General features: G+C 46.2%; 1 protein-coding gene across 1 annotated transcript in view; it reads right to left on the reverse strand.

Moving 5' to 3' along the window:
- LOC147123290 (uncharacterized) overlaps positions 1–18,696 on the reverse strand; it is a 277,352-nt gene that overhangs the window by 231,654 nt on the left and 27,002 nt on the right. Inside the window, exons 3-4 of the mRNA XM_085970222.1 lie at positions 11,750–11,861; positions 8,773–8,847 (exon numbers count right to left, since the gene is read on the reverse strand). Coding sequence (XP_085826348.1) covers positions 8,773–8,847; positions 11,750–11,861 — 187 coding nt within the window. The remainder of the gene's footprint in view (positions 1–8,772; positions 8,848–11,749; positions 11,862–18,696) is intronic.

Here is an 18,696-nt window from a genome sequence, read left to right on the forward strand (position 1 = left end):
TGCATTGCAGCACTAAAACGTTGCATGGCCTGCGCTGCAATGAAAGCTGCCACATCGCCTATGACATGGGTCATGAGGTCTGGATCCGCACGGTCTCTCTGGGAGTCCAGCATCCTCTGCAGAGTGGGAATGATGGGCTCCATGGTGTGGCGGTCTCTTCCACACTCCTTATCATTGCCGACAGGCTCTCAAGCACCCTTGCCATTGCACCTATCATCTTGATGTGCATGCCCATGACCCTTCTTGTGAACGCCACCCCATCGAGTTCCTCATCTGAGTCCTGTGCAGCAAAACACGTGCGCAAACTTGCCCTCTGGGGCGCTGGCTCCCGAGCTACCCTTTCCCCCTGGCCCTGCTGCAGCCCACTCATCCCCGGTGCATCACCCACTGCAGACCCCTCTACTAAACTTGCCTCTAAAGATCGCGTAGTGCCAGTATCTGGAGATGCAGTGACAAGGTGCTTTGTTCGTCCTCCTCTTCTCCCGCCTCACTCTCAATGGGAGGCTCAGGGACAGGCTGGTCATCTGGTCGCTGATTCTCTGAAAGCATAAAGGCACAAGACTCGCGTTAAGGTGAGGGCAGGGGGGCAGGAGTGGAGCAAGGAATGCAGACATTCTCAGGAGCTGGAAATTGAGAAAGGATTGTGGTGTGAGGGGGAAGTGTGATGACAGAAGGAGAGATGAACATACTGTTGTTGCCCCTAAGGGGGTCGATGTCGCCGACGGCCACGGCACCCACCACCTGCAGCCCAATGACTCTCAGCACTCACTCCTCAAGGTCTGAAAACTGCTAGAGCTGCGTATCAGCCCCACCTGTTCTCTGCTGCTCCCTCCTATTGTGGGCCATCTTGGCCTGCAAGAGAAACGATTGTGTGTGAGTCAGACTCCAGCTTTGTGTTTGGGAGATAAGCATGCCATAGTTGAATAGCTGTAATTGTAGGCAAGGCATGAGATGTGGATGTAAGTTTGAGTAGGTGCAGATGCTTGGTGGGTGAGTGGTGGGGGTGTGGTGGTTTGTGCAGTGTGTACAGACTGAGGTTCAGATGTTGGTATGTAGGACCTGTTGAAGCAGGTACTCACCTTGACCATCCAAGTGAGGTTGTTGAATTTCTTCTGGCACTGTGTCAGGCTGCGTACGACCACACTACTGGCCGAGACCTCCTGGGCCACTTCCCTCCAAATTGCCCTGAATACCTGGGGCAATGGCTTCCTTCCAGTGGCCGGGAATAGCAATGCCCTCCTTCGCTCCACTCCCATGACCAATGCCTCGTTCGTGAAATGAAGAGCTCTCTGCCTGGGAGTGGGAGCAGCCATTATGATCAGGCGATTGAGACTAAGCTACTGGAAATTTTTGAGGATGTAACTGGTAGAATAGATAAGGGAGAACCAGTGGATGTGGTGTATTTGGACTTTCAGAAGGCTTTCGATAAGGTCCCGCGTAAGAGATTGGCGTGCAAAGTTAAAGCACATGGGATTGGGGGTAAGGTACTGACTTGGATAGAGAACTGGTTGGCAGACAGGAAGCAAAGAGTTGGAATAAACGGGTCTTTCTCTGAGTGGCAGGCAGTGACTAGTGGGGTACCGCAGGGATCGGTCCTAGGACCCCAGCTATTCACAATATATATAAGTGATCTAGATGAGGGAACTAGATGTAATATCTCCAAGTTTACAGATGACACAAAGCTGGGTGGGCGTGTGCGCTGGGAGGAAGATGCAGAGAAACTCCAGTATGATTTGGACAGGTTGGGTGATTGGGCAGATGCATGCCAGATGCAGTATAATGTGGATAAATGCGAGGTTATCCACTTTGGTGGCAAAAACGGGAAGACAGATTATTATCTGAACGGCAATAGATTGGGAAAAAGGGAAGTGCAATGAGACCTGGGTGTCCTTGTGCACCAGCCGCTGAAGGTAAGCATGCAGGTGCAGCAGGCGGTTAAGAAGGCAAATGGTATGTTGGCCTTCATAGCCAGAGGGTTTGAGTACAGGAACAAGGATGTCTTGCTGCAGTTGTATAGGGCCTTGGTGAGACCACACCTTGAGTCTTGTGTGCAGTTTTGGTTGCCTTATCTGAGGAAGGATGTTCTTGCCATGGAGGGAGTGCAGCGAAGATTCACCAGACTAATACCTGGGATGGCAGGAATGACGTATGAAGAGAGATTAGGTCGATTAGGCTTATATTCGCTAGAGTTTAGAAGAATGAGAGGGGATCTCATTGAAACATAAAATTCTAACAGGACTAGACAGACTAGATGCAGGAAGGATGTTCCCAATGGCGGGGGAGTCCAGAACCAGGGGTCACAGTCTAAAGATAAGAGGTAAGCCATTTAGGACTGAGATGAGGAGGATTTTCTTCACCCAGAGAGTGGTGAATCTGTGGAATTCTCTACCACATAAGGCAGTAGAGGCCAACTTATTAAATATATTCAAGAAGGAGTTAGATATATTTCTTAAAGCTAAAGGGATCAAGGGATATGGGGAGAAGGCAGGGACAGGGCACTGAATTTGGATGATCAGCCATGATCCCATTAAATGGCAGAACAGGCTCGAGGAGCCGAATGGCCTACTCCTGCTCCTATCTTCTATGTTTCTATGTTTCGATGGTTGCAGGTCACCTTCACAGCCAGCAATGCTGATAATGAGCATCTGCACAATGATGCAAGCTCCCCTTTAAGTGCTGGAAGGGGCCAGTGTGAATGATCATTCCCGATTGCATAACACCTGAACTCCATTATCGCTCTGCTGGGAGTGCCCCTGTAGCACCCTGCTGAGGTCATTCGCACTTGATTTAGCGCTCCAGCTCTTTCCTGAGGTGCTAACAGCCAATTTACTGAAACCTAACAATCATTAGCGCCTGGCTAAATTTCAAAAGTTAGCACCCCGCAAATTTCTAGCCGTTGAATTAAGGATGGAGTGACTGAACACTTTGAAAATTTTCAGCTGATCAGGGAGAGCCAGCATGCATTTGTAAAAGGTAGGTCATGCCTGACTAACCTGACTGAATTTTTCGAAGAGGTGACTAAAGTAGTGGACAGGGGAATGTCTATGGATATTGTTTATAGAGACTTCCAGAAGGTATTCTATAAAGTCCCTCATAAGAGACTGTTTGCTAAAGTTGAAGCTCTTGGAATTGAAGGCAAATTATTGACTTGATTAGGAGATTGGATGAGCGGTAGGAGACAGAGAGTAGGGATAATGTGCAGGTATTCTAATTGGCAGGATGTGACTAGTGGCATCCCACTGGGATCTGTGTTGGGGCCTCAACTATTCCTTATATTTACTAACGACTTAGATGATGTGATAGAGAACCACCTATCCAAGTTTGCCAGTGACACAAAGATAAGCGACACTATAAGCAGTGTAGATGGAAGCATAAATTTACAAAAAGATTAAGGGGGAGCTAACGGGATGCTACTGGCTTTGCGACCGCGCACGGCGATTGTACCAACGCCCACAAAATTGATGTGGAGGTTTGCGGTGGCGGTAACCACTGGCGCCATGATCTCCTGCGCCCAAAGATCCCCAAAGCCTTTCCACCATCTACAAGGCACAAGTAAGGAGTATGATGGATTACTCTCCACTTATCTGAATGAGTGCAGCTCCAACAACACTCAAGAAGCTCGACACCATCCAGGACAAAGCAGCCTGTTTGATTGGCACCCCATCCATCACTTAAACATTCACCCCCTCCACCACCGGCGTACTGTGTCTGCAGTGTGTACCATCTACAAGATGCACTGCAGCAACTCGCCAAGGCTTCTTCGGCAGCACCTCCCAAACCCGCGACCGCTTCCACCTAAAAGGACAAGGGCAGCATGCACATGGGAACACCACCACCTCAACGTTCCCTTCCAAGTCACACACCATCCTGACTTGGAAATATATCGCTGATCCTTCATCATCGCTGGGTCAAAATCCTGGAACTCCCTACCTAACAGCACTGTGGGAGTACCTTCACCAGTGGGACTGCAGCGGTTCAAGAAGGCGGCTCACCACCACCTTCTCAAGCGCAATTAGGGATGGGCAATAAATTTTGGCCTTGCCAGCGAAGTCCACATCCCATAAGCGGATTTTTAAAAAATCATTGTCCTGCGTATCGCCCCGGTAGTGCCCCAGACCCGAACTTCGCTTCCACCCCCTGCAGCATCGGCGGGTGACAACATCGACAGCTGCAGGAGGCGTTGTTCGGGAGACCGGGAGCTTCGGAGGCACAAATGAAAGGGGATGTTGGCGCGGGTAGGAGAAAAATTTTAACAATGTTGCAATTGTTTTTTTAGATTCCTTCTGGGCCGCGATTGAACAGCCTGGCACTCTGCTGCAGTGCATGGGGCTGATCGTGTCGGATCACGCCTGCTGTCGGGGACCAGCTAACTGGTCCCAATGCAGAGCCTGCAGCGATGGCCCTTCCCTTTAAGGGAGGGAAACATACAAACATAGAAGATAGGAGCAGGAGTAGGCCATTCGGCCCCTCGAGCCTGCTCCGCCATTCAATGCGATCATGGCTGATCATCCAAATTCAGTACCCTGTCCCTGCTTTCACCCCATATCCCTTGATCCCTTTAGCCTTAAGAAATATATCCAACTCCTTCTTGAATATATTTAATGAATTGGCCTCTACTGCCTTCTGTGGTAGAGAATTCCACAGGTTCACCACTCTCTGGGTGAAGAAATTCCTCCTCATTTCTGTCCTAAATGGCTTACCCCTTATCTTTAGACTGTGACCCCTGGTTCTGGACTCCCCGACCATCGGGAACATCCTTCCTGCATCTAGTCTGTCCAGTCCTGTCAGAATTTTATAAGTTTCAATGAGATCCCCTCTCATTCATCTAAACTCCAGTGAGTATAAGCCCAATCAACACAATCTCTCCTCATACGTCATTCCTGCCATCCCAGGTATCAGCCTGGTGAATCTTCGCTGAACTTCGTCCATGGCAAGAACATCCTTCCTCAGATAAGGCGACCAAAACTGCACACAATACTCAAGATGTGGTCTCACCAAGGCCCTGTACAACTGCAGCAAGACATCCTTGTTCCTGTACTCAAACCCTCTCAATATGAATGCCAACATACCATTTGCCTCCTGAACTGCCTGCTGCACCTGCATGCTTACCTTCAGTGACTGCTGCACAAGGACACCCAGGTCTCGTTGCACTTCCCCTTCTCCCAATCTATTGCCATTCAGATAATAATCTGCCTTCCTGTTTTTGACACCAATGTGGATAACCTCGCATTTATCCACGTTATATTGCATCTGCCATGCTTCTGCCCAATCACCCAACCTGTCCAAATCATCCTGGAGTTTCTCGGCATCCTCCTCACAGCACACACGCCCACCCAGCTTTGTGTCGTCTGCAAACTTGGAGATATTACATCTAGTTCCCTTGTCTACATCATTAATATATATTGTGAATAGCTGGGGTCCAAGGACCGATCCCTACAGTACCCAACTAGTCACTGCCTGCCACTCGGAAAAAGACCCGTTTATTCCAACTCTTTGCTTTCTGTCTGCCAACTAGTTCTCTATCCAAGTCAATACCTTGCCCCCAATCCCATGTGCCTTAAATTTACACACTAATCTCTTATGCGGGACCTTCTCGAAAGCCTTTTGAAAGTCCAAATACACCACATCCACTGGTTCTCCCTTATCTATTCTACCAGTTACATCCTCAAAAAATTCTAGTAGATTAGTCAAGCACAATTTACCTTTTGTAAATCCATGTTGACTTTGTCCGATCCTGTCACTGTTTTCCACGTGCTCTGCTATTACATCTTTTGTAATGGACTCTAGCATTTTCCTCACTACCGATGTCAGGCTTACCGGTCTGTAATTCCCCGTTTTCTCTCTACCACCTTTTTTGAATAGTGGGGTAACATTAGCTACCCTCCAATCCATGGGGACTGTTCCAGATTCCATCGAATGTTGGAAGATGATCAGCAATGCATCTGCTATTTCTAGGGCCACTTCCTTCCTTAAGTACCCTAGGATGTAGATTATCAGGCCCTGGGGATTTATCGGCCTTTAGTCCCATCAATTTCCCTAACACCATTTCCCTACAAATACTGATTTCTTTCAGTTCCTCCCTTTCATCAGACCCTATGTTCCCGGACATTTCTGGGAGGTTATTTGTGTCCTCCTTTGTGAAGACAGAACCAAAGTATGTATTTAATTTGTCTGCCATTTCTTTGTTCCCTATTATAAATTCCCCTGATTCTGACTGCAAGGGACATACGCTTGACTTCACCAATCTTTTTGTTTTCACATATCTATAAAAGCTTTTATAGTCAGTTTTTATGTTCCCTGCAAGCTTACTCTCATATTCTATTTTCACCTTCTTAATTAATCCCTTTGTCCTCCTTTGTTGAATCCTAAACTGCTCCCACTCCTCAGGTTTGCTGCTTTTTCTGGCCAATTTACATGTCCTCTCCTTGGATCTTATGCTATCCCTAATTTCCCTTGTTAGCCACGGTTGCGTCACCTTTTTTGTTTTATTTTTATGCCAAACTGGGATGAACAAATTCTGTAGTTCATCCATGCGGTCTTTGAATGTTTGCCATTGCCTATCCACCGTCAACCCTTTGAGTGACATTCCCCAATCAATCCTACCCAACTCGCACCTCATACCATCGTAGTTTCCTTCATTTAAATTCAGGACCCTAGTCTCTGAGTCAACTACTTCACTCTCCATCTTAATGAAGAATTCTATCATATTATGATCGCTCCGACCCAAGGGGCCTCGTACAACAAGACTGCTAATTAATCCTTTCTCATTACATCATACCCAGTCTAAGATGGCCTGATCTCTAGTTGGTTCCTCGACATATTGGTCCAGGAAACCATCCCGTAAACACTCCAGGAATTCCTCCTCCACAGTATTGTTACTAATTTGGTTAGCCCAATCTATATGTAGATTAAAGTCACCCATGATGACTGCTGTGCCCTTATTGCACGCTTCTCTAATTTCCCTTTTAATGCCATCCCCAACCCTCCGCAAGGAGCCTCAGATCGCGGCAGCGTTGCACGGGACATTGTGTAGTGCTGAGCCACTACCGCCCCGCCTGCGTCCTTTAGCACTGCAGGAAGGAAGTGGAGCGCTTGATTTAGTGCTCCAGTTCCTTCCTGGAGCGCAAACACCAAATTTTGCAAAAGTTCAGAATCATTAGCACCTGGCGCTGAGTTGCCCAGCTTTCAAAAGTTAGCGACCCAAATGGGGCGATACTGAATTTCTCCCCCTCAGTGAATGCCAAAACTGTGGCAAATGGATTTCAATATAGGCAAGTGTGATGTCATCCACTTTGGACATTAAAAAGATAGATCAGAGTACTTTCTAAATGGTGAAAAGCTAGAGGTGGTGGAGGTCCAAAGAGACTTAGGGCTCCATGTATATAGATCATTAAAATGTCATGAACAGTTACAAAAAAAATAATCAAAAGGCTAATGAAATGCTAGCCTTTATATCTAGAGGACTAGAACACAAGGGGTTAGAAGTCATGCTGCAGCTACACAAAGCCCTCGTTAGACCACACCTGGAGTAGTGTGTTCAGTTCTGGGCACCACACTATATCCACAGGTTGGGGAATTTATGACGAGGGGATATAACTTAAAAATTAGAGCCAGCCTTTCAGGAGTGAATTTAAGAAACACTTCTACACACAAACAGTTATAGATGTTTGGAACTCTCTTCTGAAAATGGCAGTTGATGCTGGGTCAATCGTTAATTTTACATCTGAGATTGTTAGATTTTTGTTAACCAAAGCTATTAAGGGATATAGGCCGGAGTTACGTCACAGATCAGCCATGATCTCATTGAATGGCAGAACAGGCTCAAGGGCTAAATGGCCTACTCCTGTTCCTATCTTCCTATAGTCACTGCAAGTGGTCTTCCATCGCGACAGCTTTTGTATTACCTCTTCCATCAGGTAACCGCAACCATAGAAACAGCATCTGAATTTGGTATGTGGTAAATTGAAAGCAGAAAGCACCATTATAATCCAACGTTAAACAGGAAAATATCATAGTACCTCCAGTATCAGATGACCCATAGAACCATAAAAGTTTACAGCGTAAAAGGAGATCATTGGGTTCATCATGCCTGTGCCAGCTCTTTGCTAGAGCAATCTATTCCAACTGCCTTGTGCTCTTCCCATTGCCCTGTATCTTTCTCTGATTCTTCCTTTAAAAGATGAACCACCAAAATATGTAAGTCAACTCTTTCCAGTGGTTGCCTCCAAAACAAGTTTAAGTGAGGCCACAATATCCACATTGCAAAAGGCACAATGCAATGACTCGAGTCTGAACAAGCAGAGTGCAGTATCGTGTAACCTCAAAACAGAACTCTCCAACATAATCTCAGTCTACACAACAATCCTGATGAAACTAAACTTTTTCATACACTGAAGCAGCTATTTATTTTTTATTCCACACTGAAAAAACCCCAGCGTAGACCCATAATTTAGGATCACTGGATTATGTGAGGTATGTAGCCCACTGTTATCCAATGGGTTAAATTTTAGGTAAAGCTCGAAGCCCCATCACATTGCTCTATTACAGGCTTTAAATATTAATCACTAGTTAATGACAAACACCTGTACCCTATGAATATTAAGTTTACACAGAGATTTCAAGAACTTGTTAAGAATCGCAAATCTTTCATATTCATCTCAATTATAGTCTTTGAAATGTGAAGCTCAATAGGTTGTCTGTTGGTACTTTATAGTTCATTAGCATTGACATTGTTTTAATAGGAACTCTGTCCATGTCACATTGTGCTATTACCATTGCAGTCTCATGTCTGCTTCGTTGATGAGGAAGAACAGAAAGCAGGTTCTTTAGCTTTGCAGAATCTCTCTTCTACAATAAAGTAAAAGGTGGATAAGTATATCAGCTCAATCACAAAAGTTTGCAAAGGTACTTTTGTAACACTATCTGAAACAGAACTCACAGCAACATTCAACAAAGACACTTTCAATAGGATGATATTTGGTCTGGAATTAGTACTTCGAGAAGATCAAAATCCATTTTTGTACCTAAAGAAGGGCCCAAATTAGTTGGTGCGCCAAGTCCCTTGTTTTTGTTTCTGTACACATGCAAGCTCCTCTGCAATTCTGGACATTTTATTAAATATTTTTCCTGTCTGATTGTACATCTGATTGGATTTTTTTCCCATTACCTTATTATTATTTTGGGTTTTTTCTTTTAGAAAATTCTCAACCGTGAAGTTGGAATTGAAAAATATCTATTTCAAATGATCTGTCTTGTCCAAGGGCAGGGACTGCCAACATTGGGAGTTGCTGCATTTTTGGACTTTCAGTCGGCGGGGGCAGGATCAGAAGCTGTTATGCCTGGGATGACCAGGTGTACCAGGCTACCAAACAGTGGTAGTGGGCCTCTCACCTGGAGGACCAGGCCAGGATTGTGGCCTGGACCCCAAAGAAAAAGTACTTTTTGCATTTTAATTTAAATACACCCTCTTACAGGGTGGACTACAGGGCATGGCATCCAACACCCCCATTACCACCACTGCAATTTGTGGCCTGATGGGCCAAGGCGGATGGCCCACATGTGCCCCTATTGGCATGGCCCCCACCATTCCCATTCAAATTAAGGGACCGACCCCGTACCTCATGAACTATGGCAGAGGCAGTGGCAGAGGTCCCGTGCAGGTGCCTCCTGGCACTTATGCCGGGAACACACTACCACCCTCCCAGTTCCTCTCCCTCCCAACCCCTTGAGGGTTTTTGGCCCCTGTGTGGTTTTTCACTCTTTCTCATTGACAATTTTAAAGTAATAAAGTGTAACTTCATGGGACAAATGGGAGCAGGGCCAGATTTATGGTGGTCGAGCCACAAGGCTCACTAATTAATTTGGGCCTCCCTTTAAGAACATAAATGTTGTTTTTCGTGTCCATGTGTTCAACCTTGACACATGGCAATTCAGAGTCAACCACGTGGTGTGGGACTGGAATCACATTTAGCTCAGAACAGGTAAGGATGGCAGGTTTCCTTCCCTAAAGCACATTAGTGAAACAGCTTCATGATCACTTTTACTGATACCAACTTTTCATTTCCAGATGATTTTTTAAACTGAATTCAAATTCTCAGAGTGCCCTGGTGCGATATGAATTCATGTTCTCTGGATTATCAGTCTAGACTTCTGTGTTCCTAGCCACAGCCACTACGCTACCATACCCGGTAATTCGCTGGCCAGCTGCCCACCCAAGGCAGCTCGCCAGCTTGCAGCCTGTGAAGGTCAAGGAGCCCGGAGTCCACCCGCCTGATACTCAGGTAAGTTGCCAAGGGGGTCCCAAAGTTTTAGTGAGGCAGAAGGGGGGAGAGCCCAGGGTGACAGCGGCCCAAACATTCCTTTTGGGGCCCGGAGGATCGGTGCTGAGTCCCTTGCTGTTGGTAGTGTACATTAATGATTCAGATATGAATATAGGAGGTATGATCAGTAAGTTCGCAGATGACACGAAAATTGGTGGAGTGGTAAATAACGAGGAGGGAAGCCTCAGGCTGCAGGACGATATAGACGGGTTGGTCAGATGGGCAGAACAGTGGCAAATGGAATTTAACCCTTAAAAGTGTGAGGTGATGCATTTTGGGAGGACTAACAAAGCAAGGGAATACACAATGAATGGTAGGACCCTAAGAAGGTCAGAGGATCAGAGGGACCTTGGTGTGCATGTACATAGATCCCTGAAGGCAGTAGGACAGGTAGATAAGGTGGTTAAAAAGGCATACGGGATACTTGCCTTCTTTAGCCGAGGAATAGAATATAAGAGTAGGGAGGTTATGATGGAGCTGTACAAAACGCTAGTTAGGCCACAGCTGGAATACTGTGTGCAGTTCTGGTCGCCACACTATAGGACAGATGTGATTGCATTGGAGAGGGTGCAGAGGAGATTCACCAAGATGTTACCTGGGCTGGAGCGCTTCAGCTATGAAGAGAGGCTGGACAGGCTGGGGTTGTTTTCCTTAGAGCAGAGAAGGCTGAGGGGGGACCTGATTGAGGTGTACAAAATTATGAGGGGCATAGACAGGGTAGATAGAAAGGAACTTTTCCCCTTAGTAGAGGGGTCAATAACCAGGGGGCATAGTTTCAAGGTAAGGGGCAGGAGGTTTAGAGGGGATTTGAGGAAAACTTTTTCACCCAGAGGGTGGTTGGAATCTGGAACTCACTGCCTGAAAGGGTGGTAGAGGCAGGAACCCTCACAACATTCAAGAAGCATTTAGATGAGCACTTGAAACGCCATAGCATACAAGGCTATGGACCAAGTGCTGGAAAATGGGATTAGAATAGACAGGGCTTGATGGCTGGCGCGGACACGATGGGCCGAAGGGCTTCTTTCTGTGCTGTGTAACTCTATGGCTCTCTAGGAGCAGTGCTGCTCCATGTGACCCAACAAAAATAAGTTTTAAATTTACAGGGCCTCCTCTGGGTATCCACCAGGTTTTACTGTGACAGACGTTCCACTGAGTAGACAGTTAAAATTACATCAGGGTCCTAATGACATCATAGAACACAGATTTATATTTATTCACGAGTCAGGCATGCTAGAAAACAGTTGCATTAAAATTGCCGCGAGGCAGTAAAAGAGCTGTCAGTATCCCACTTGGATTTTAACTCCCATTATGCCTGGTTTCCACGGAGCAGAGGGAGTTAAATTGCCCCTAGGGAGACTCAGCCTGTAACCTATGTAGTCTGTGCTTAAACACAGTATTGAACAGCAGGTTATATAAGTGGTACTACTAACAATCTTGTTCTTTGTAAAGTTGTGAATGTTGAACAGCAGTTCCCTGGCAAGATCTGACTGTCTTGTCAGATGATATGCCACCCATCGTATCACCTTGTCCTTTTGTATGTACCTGAAAAACAAAACAATAGTTCAATAGAGTGAGCATAGGTAGAGTGTTTTTAAATTTTTATACAAAATTGAGTTTTAAGTGCTGGTTGGAGCAGATTGTGGTTACTACTACAGTAATATGCCTGTTCCTGATGTTTGAATAATTTTATTACTGTAATATCAATGTTTATTGTAGTGCCACAGTGCAGGAGCTCAGAACAAACAAAATAGGTCAACATATGGCATTAGGAGTTTCCCTGAATCATCAAATTCATCTCCTGGTCATCAAAGGGCTAAACAAATATTTGAAGTACGTATAATCGATTTTTGTCTTGTTCAGCAGCTTTGTCATTTACAAGTTATCCGGTCTACAGTGCGTGTGGAGGTATTTAGCGGTCTGGCCAGGATATCTGTGAGGCTTATAATATTAATGGTGCCAGCATACGTTAGTGCTTTGGAGGAATTAATGGCTAAATAGCAACTGATTATTGATCGCACCGAAAAGGCAGCATTCATTAAACAAATGGATACATTTTATCAGTTATGATCAGAGATTATCTTCAGTGCAATAAGGTCAAATTATTCATGGTAAAGAATTGTATCCATACCCTCAAAACGCTCCACAAGTCAGCAAATTATCTTACAATATGCACCTGGAATTTCCGCAGATGTTCTCACAATCTTGCAGTGTAACTTCATTGGAAGATCGGCGGAAAGCCCCGCAGAAACAGTTCAATTGGCTGTTTACGCTGTTTCTGCAGTTTTTCCAACAATCTTATGCCAAAGTTATGGTAGAAATTGTACCACTCAATCTTTAAAAATGCATCATGGGGGAAGATTTTCACTGACTGCTATTTGTGAGTATCACCATGCATAGAGAATCTTAGAATGATACAGCACAAAAGGAGCTCATCGCACCTCTACCGGCTCTTGAAAGAGCTATCCAATTCGTCCCACTCCCCGGCTAAATTGAGCAGCTCCTTCAAAGAGCTGGCACAGGAAGGATGGGCGGAATTGCCTCCTTCTGTGCTGTAAATAGAGTATGAGAGTAAGCTTTCAGGGAACATATAAACTGACTGTAAAAGCTTCTATATATATGTGAAGAGGAAAGATTGGTGAAGTCAAGTGTTGGTCCCTTGCAGTCAGAATCAGGGGAATTTATAATGGGGAACAAAGAAATGGCAGACCAATTAAATACATACTTTGGTTCTGTCTTCACAAAGGAGGACACAAATAACCTCCCAGATATGTCGGGGAACATAGGGTCTAATGAGAGGGAGGAACTGATGAAATCAATATTTGTAGGGAAATTGTATTAAGGAAATTGACGGGATTGAAGGCCGATAAATCCCCAGGGCCTGATAATGTACATCCTAGGGTACTTAAGGAAGTGGCCCTAGAAATAGTAGATGTATTGCTGGTCATCTTCCAAAATTCTATAGATTCTGGAACAGTTCCCATGGATTGGAGGGTAGCTAATGTTACCCCACTATGCAAAAAAGGTGGTAGAGAGAAGACGGGGAATTAAAGACCGGTAAGCCTGACATCGGTAGTGGGGAAAATGCTAGAGTCCATTACAAAAGATGTAATAGCAGAGCACTTGGAAAACAGTGACAGGATCTGACAAAGTCAACATGGATTTACAAAAGGTAAATCGTGCTTGACTAATCTACTAGAATTTTTTGAGGATGTAACTGGTAGAATAGATAAGGGAGAACCAGTGGATGTGGTGTATTTGGACTTTCAGAAGGCTTTTGATAAGGCCCCGCATAAGAGATTAGCGTGTAAAGTTAAAGCACATGGGATTGGGGGCAAGGTACTGACTTGGATAGAGAACTGGCTGGCAGACAGGAAGCAAAGAGTTGGAATAAACGGCTCTTTTTCCGAGTGGCAGGCAATGACTAGTGGGGTACCGCAGGGATCGGTGCTAGGACCCCAGCTATTCACAATATAAATCTTAAACGCGCTCACAAAAGGGGAGAAAGTAGAGGGCAGGACTGAAAGTGGAGAACGGTCAGCAAGGGTTAACCACACTAAGGCTAGAGAGCAGCCGTCTGCAGCTGTAGCTGACTCACAGACCGCAAAGGTAGGGGCAGTGAATTGTGTGACTGGAGAGGCCCTCCCACCAATTAAGTGGGACTCAGGCACACTCCCAGTAGCTGGAGCCTTAAGAAGGTCTCCTCGCACACCACAGCCCAGACTACCTTGGTCACCTGAGTATCATTTTAGAGTACGGTCCAACCCCAGGAGAACCCTTAGCAGGAAGGGAAAACCAAAGGTTAGGGACAAGTCTAGGGATACGGATCCCCAGCCTACAGCCTCCAAAGGTGAGGGACTCACAGGAGAGGTAGCGTTGGGCAGAGAGAGAGAGAAGGGTCCCCAGCCTGCGGCATCAGGCTGCGGGGAACCCACAGGACAGGACAGGGACTCAGCAGCCACACAGAAAGGGGTAGTGTGTTGCAGCACCGGAAGACACACTCCCCTGGTTAACTGGGAAACAGGAAAACTCCCAGTTGTTTTAAGAAGGACTCTCCGAGTCCGGTGGCACAGGTCCCCTTACGCCCAGGCATACAAGCTGCCCAGATTCCACAAAAGGTACAGGCCAATCAGGAATTAGCCTGGCTGTCCGGAGACGGGCAGCAGATGTATATAGTTTTTTGAAGTATTTTTAAGTGTGTTTTTACAGTTTGGAAGTTTGGAATTTTTAGTGGTTTAATTTTAGTTGTGATAAGTTTAAGTTTTGAATTTTGATAACTGTATCAGGCCAGAGAACCTTCTCGGGACATGACTATTTTGTTTGTGTGTCCCTACAGAGAGGAAGTCGGGATGAGGAAGGTTCTGCTCCTGCTCGCCCTGGTAGGGGTGAGCATCAGTGATCGAGGAGACGTGGAGAACTCCCATATCTATAGGTGTTCAGGAGAGAGAGCACCGATCGTTACCGCAGGGGGTGGCGAACGGGGTGTGGAGGAGATCGCCATTTACTTCCACGAGGGAAGGTGGCCAGGGTGGTTGGGGTCCAACTCGACTCAGTACTCCAGCCAGATCAGGTTCACGTACGGGGAGGCCTCCCTCCCGTGCCCCAGGGTACAGGTCGTGGCCACAAGGGTCAGTGTCACCGTAGGGAAACATGTGTGTTTGACATGCAAGGGACAGATTCCCTTGGATAGGTGGTGGTGGCTCAGAAAGCTGAGCAAGGATATAGGAAACGCCGCAGTTGATTGGGAACGGTTGGGGAACAATACCCATCGGACGATTACAGGGACTCGAGGGGGATTGAGTGTGTGCTGGGACAAGTGGTGGGAACCGGATATGGGGGTTTATGTCTGTATGTGGGGGTCAGAGAAGGTCTGCCCCACAGGTGTATCCATCATTTTCCACCGGCAATGGCAAGATGCCGGGGACGGGGTGGAGTGGGATTCCAGCCTGCATGCGTGCGCAGTCCCACACTCCCCGATCCCAGTGAGTGCCACTGAACTTGTGACCCGCCCCCGAAAGCCCCTGCCCATGACCACAACATCACGGACTATAGTCCAGAGGTGTCCTTACCACCACCAAGGGACCAGGGAATGGTTTAGTCCTAATACCAACAGATAAGCTGCTGTACCAGGGGGTACACTATGCAGTGGCCTCAGTGATCCTGAACCTGACTGAGGTGCACTTACCTGAGTGGTGCCCTAAAGAGACAGAATGGTTGTACCAAGCCCTGTTGAAGGAAATGTTTAGAAAGCTTTATGAGTTCGACTTTGCCAATGTGGACAAAATGAAACTGTACAGTTTACATCCTGAACATAATATGGGCGCAGGGAGACAAAGAAGGGGGACCTGGAATGACATTTTCACAGCTTACAGTACAGGGTCCTCACTAATAAACAGCCTAGATGATATACAGCTGCAAACCCAGATAAATGGTTTAAAGACCCAGTTAAGAAAACTCCTAACAGAGGAGAACACAGTGGTAGGTTCAGAGCTGCATGCGGACCAGGCCATGACGGTCCATTTAAAGGAGATAATAGCTGAGCTGGAGAGACACGCCAAAACAGTAAATGCACTTATACGGGAGGACAGGAATGCTTCGGATCAAGTTGCACAGAATGAGGTATGCGTGCTATATGGGGCATGGTTGCTGGGCGAGAGCCACAACAACCTGGAGGATTTAAAACAGAGTTTAGTCCCTTCCTGGATTAGCAACAAGCACCTGGCAGCCCTCCACCCGTTTAGTAATTCGCTGAGCCCGTGTCAGCTCCGTCGAGCCTCTGAAGCCTACCTTGTCCCAGTGGATTGTGGACATTCCAATCACACTAACATGGGGATTGTAGTGAGGATGCCGGTCATGGGTGGGACAGCCCGACCCGCACCGGTATACAGGGTGGAGAACATTGGGATAATTCAAGGAGTGCACACGTCCGTTTTGCAGAGGTCCCACCTTATGTCATAAAGTGGGAGCACGCTATGACAGGTACAGATCTCTCTGGGTGCCGTGCCGGGGAGCACACATAATACTGTGTCCCCAGCACTTGAATGCCTATTCGAGACCACAGTGCGGGTTTAAAGCTGCTGGTGCACGACCTGTGAACTGTACCATGGAGGTAATGGCAAAAGACCATGTTTCCCCTCGGGTAGCATTCATAGGGGGTGGGACATATTGTGTCACCACAAGTGCGCCCCACTACCGGCATGGACAGTACATCTGGTGTCTGGTGAGTGACAGCAGTTTTTGTTTTAAACCCGAGGTAGAAGTTCAAGTGGCCCAGGAACGGATTGTACCCATCCCTGAACCCTCGACTGTTCACCTCGCTGTCAGGGAAAACATTACCAACCTGCAAAGTTATGTAACACATTTCGGCTATGAGATTCTCCCTCTACCAGAACATCTTACCACCCTATTAAAAGCAGTGGTCATCTCACAGAAACATTTCTATACATTGGAGCAGAAGACAGTTGAGATACGGGCCAAAATATTGGATATTGTGGTTCCACCCTGGGGGGACATTTTAGAAAATATAGAGGCCCCTCCTTGGATTAGGCTGGCTTCGCACATTTTAGTGGTTTGCCAGCTGGGAATAGTTTTCTATCTGTTGTGTGCGAAGTGCAAAGGAAGGGACCAAATGCTCCGCTCTCAGCATGAGGGAGCGTGGGACAAAAACAAAAATAAAGTCTAAGACCAGATATAAAAACAACTGTGAACATTATTAAAAATAAAGTTGGACAAGAGTGTGTGTCAATTTATTTTTCCTACGTGTGTGTGATTTTTGCAAGTGGTGCACGTGTGTTGGACCCCCTCCGTGCTTGGATGTGAATGTAATAAAAGTTTTTACTTTGTGTATTTTGATAAACACTACACCTAAAGGGAATGGCAGAGTGTTTTGTTGTGGGTATTATTAGTTTAGGTAATACAGGGGAAGGTTGGCTCCCGGGGATCAGAAATTTTGCTCACACCTGCGTGATACTATAGTGTTATAAAGTATCACAGGGGGGGTGTAAGGTTTGAAATGTTCTGCACAACCCCAGAACAGTAGGAAAGCCTTATTTTAAAATGATTTTTGGAACATTATAGAAGAAATCTGTAAAAAGGATAAATGTATGGTTGGGCCTAACAGAATAATTTCAAAAGGTTAAATCATAAGTGTAAGAAGGAAGAGATTTTGGACTGTTTTAAGGAATATTAGGCCAAAGGGATTTAAAATAAAAATCCCAGGAAGATTTGGCTGGTTTAAAAGGACATGTTCAGGCTTGCTAAAGCTGGGACACAGGGGACAACCCCCCCGAGTTTTGATATTGGTCTGTCTAGGAATGTCCTGGGCCACTCCAGTTTTACATAAGGACAATGAAACCTGTTTCCCGCCAAGAATTCGCAGAGCCAGGTACAGGAATAAACATGACATGTCCCCAGCAACACAAAGGAAGGAACATTAGCCCTACAGGATACAGCAAACAAACCACAGTCTAAAACCAATTAAAGAGATTGACAAACGTTTTGCATTCTTAAACTAGTTTCAAGGCAATCCCGAAATAAGTTAAAGGCCGATTAAGTTTGGATGGGTCATCCCTGAAGCTCGTTAAAGTTTTAAAGTACATTAAACATAACGAGCCCGCCAAATTTAACAAAGAAACCTGAGATTTGGCGGTCAGATAAGCCAGGCCCCAAATTAGTATAATTGAGGCCTGCCTTTTCAGTCAGACGGTTCGTCACCGGTTCGAGGTCAGTTCGAGTCAGATCAGAAGACAGAAGTTCAAGTTCAGCCAACCAGCTCAAGAGAGAGATCATCATCGGAGACCTGAAGGAAGAAAGAAGAAACAGAGATCGCGGCAACCAAAGGCCTACAGAAACCAACAACCACCAATATTACCACCAACCAGGTAATATTGGGCCACCGCGACCAACAAGAAACCAATTGCTGAAAAACTCACGAACCAAAGACTTGTTTCCACTCTACAGGCTAGTCTGACTTACCCCTGGGTAAGATTTGGACACAAAAGACCCTAAAACTAGCCCTAACCAAAGAAAAATGGGTTCTTACCTGACAGATCCAACAGCGCGACTAACCGCACCTGCGGACAAACCCAAACTGAAGGCCCAACGCAGGTGCAGTCTTCTACCATGTCTGAGGTATGGCAGGCCCCAACCACCACAGCTAAAGAGAACCCCGAAATCGCGAACCTCTACAACTGTCAAGAAAGTCATTTTGGTGAGCATTTCCTGGTCCTCTGGATTCCAGCAGAGCTAGTGTAGTGGGGTTGGGAGGGTTTTTTTAAAAATTCAATGATGGGATGTGGGCGTCGCTGGCTAGGCCTGCATTTAGTGCCCATCCCTAATTGCCCTTGAGAAGATGGTGGTGAGCCGCCTTCTTGAACCGCTG

The sequence above is a fragment of the Somniosus microcephalus genome, chromosome 2, assembly GCF_052327205.1.
Source record: "Somniosus microcephalus isolate GS21.2 chromosome 2, FLI_Smic_1.0, whole genome shotgun sequence".
Taxonomy (NCBI): domain Eukaryota; kingdom Metazoa; phylum Chordata; class Chondrichthyes; order Squaliformes; family Somniosidae; genus Somniosus; species Somniosus microcephalus.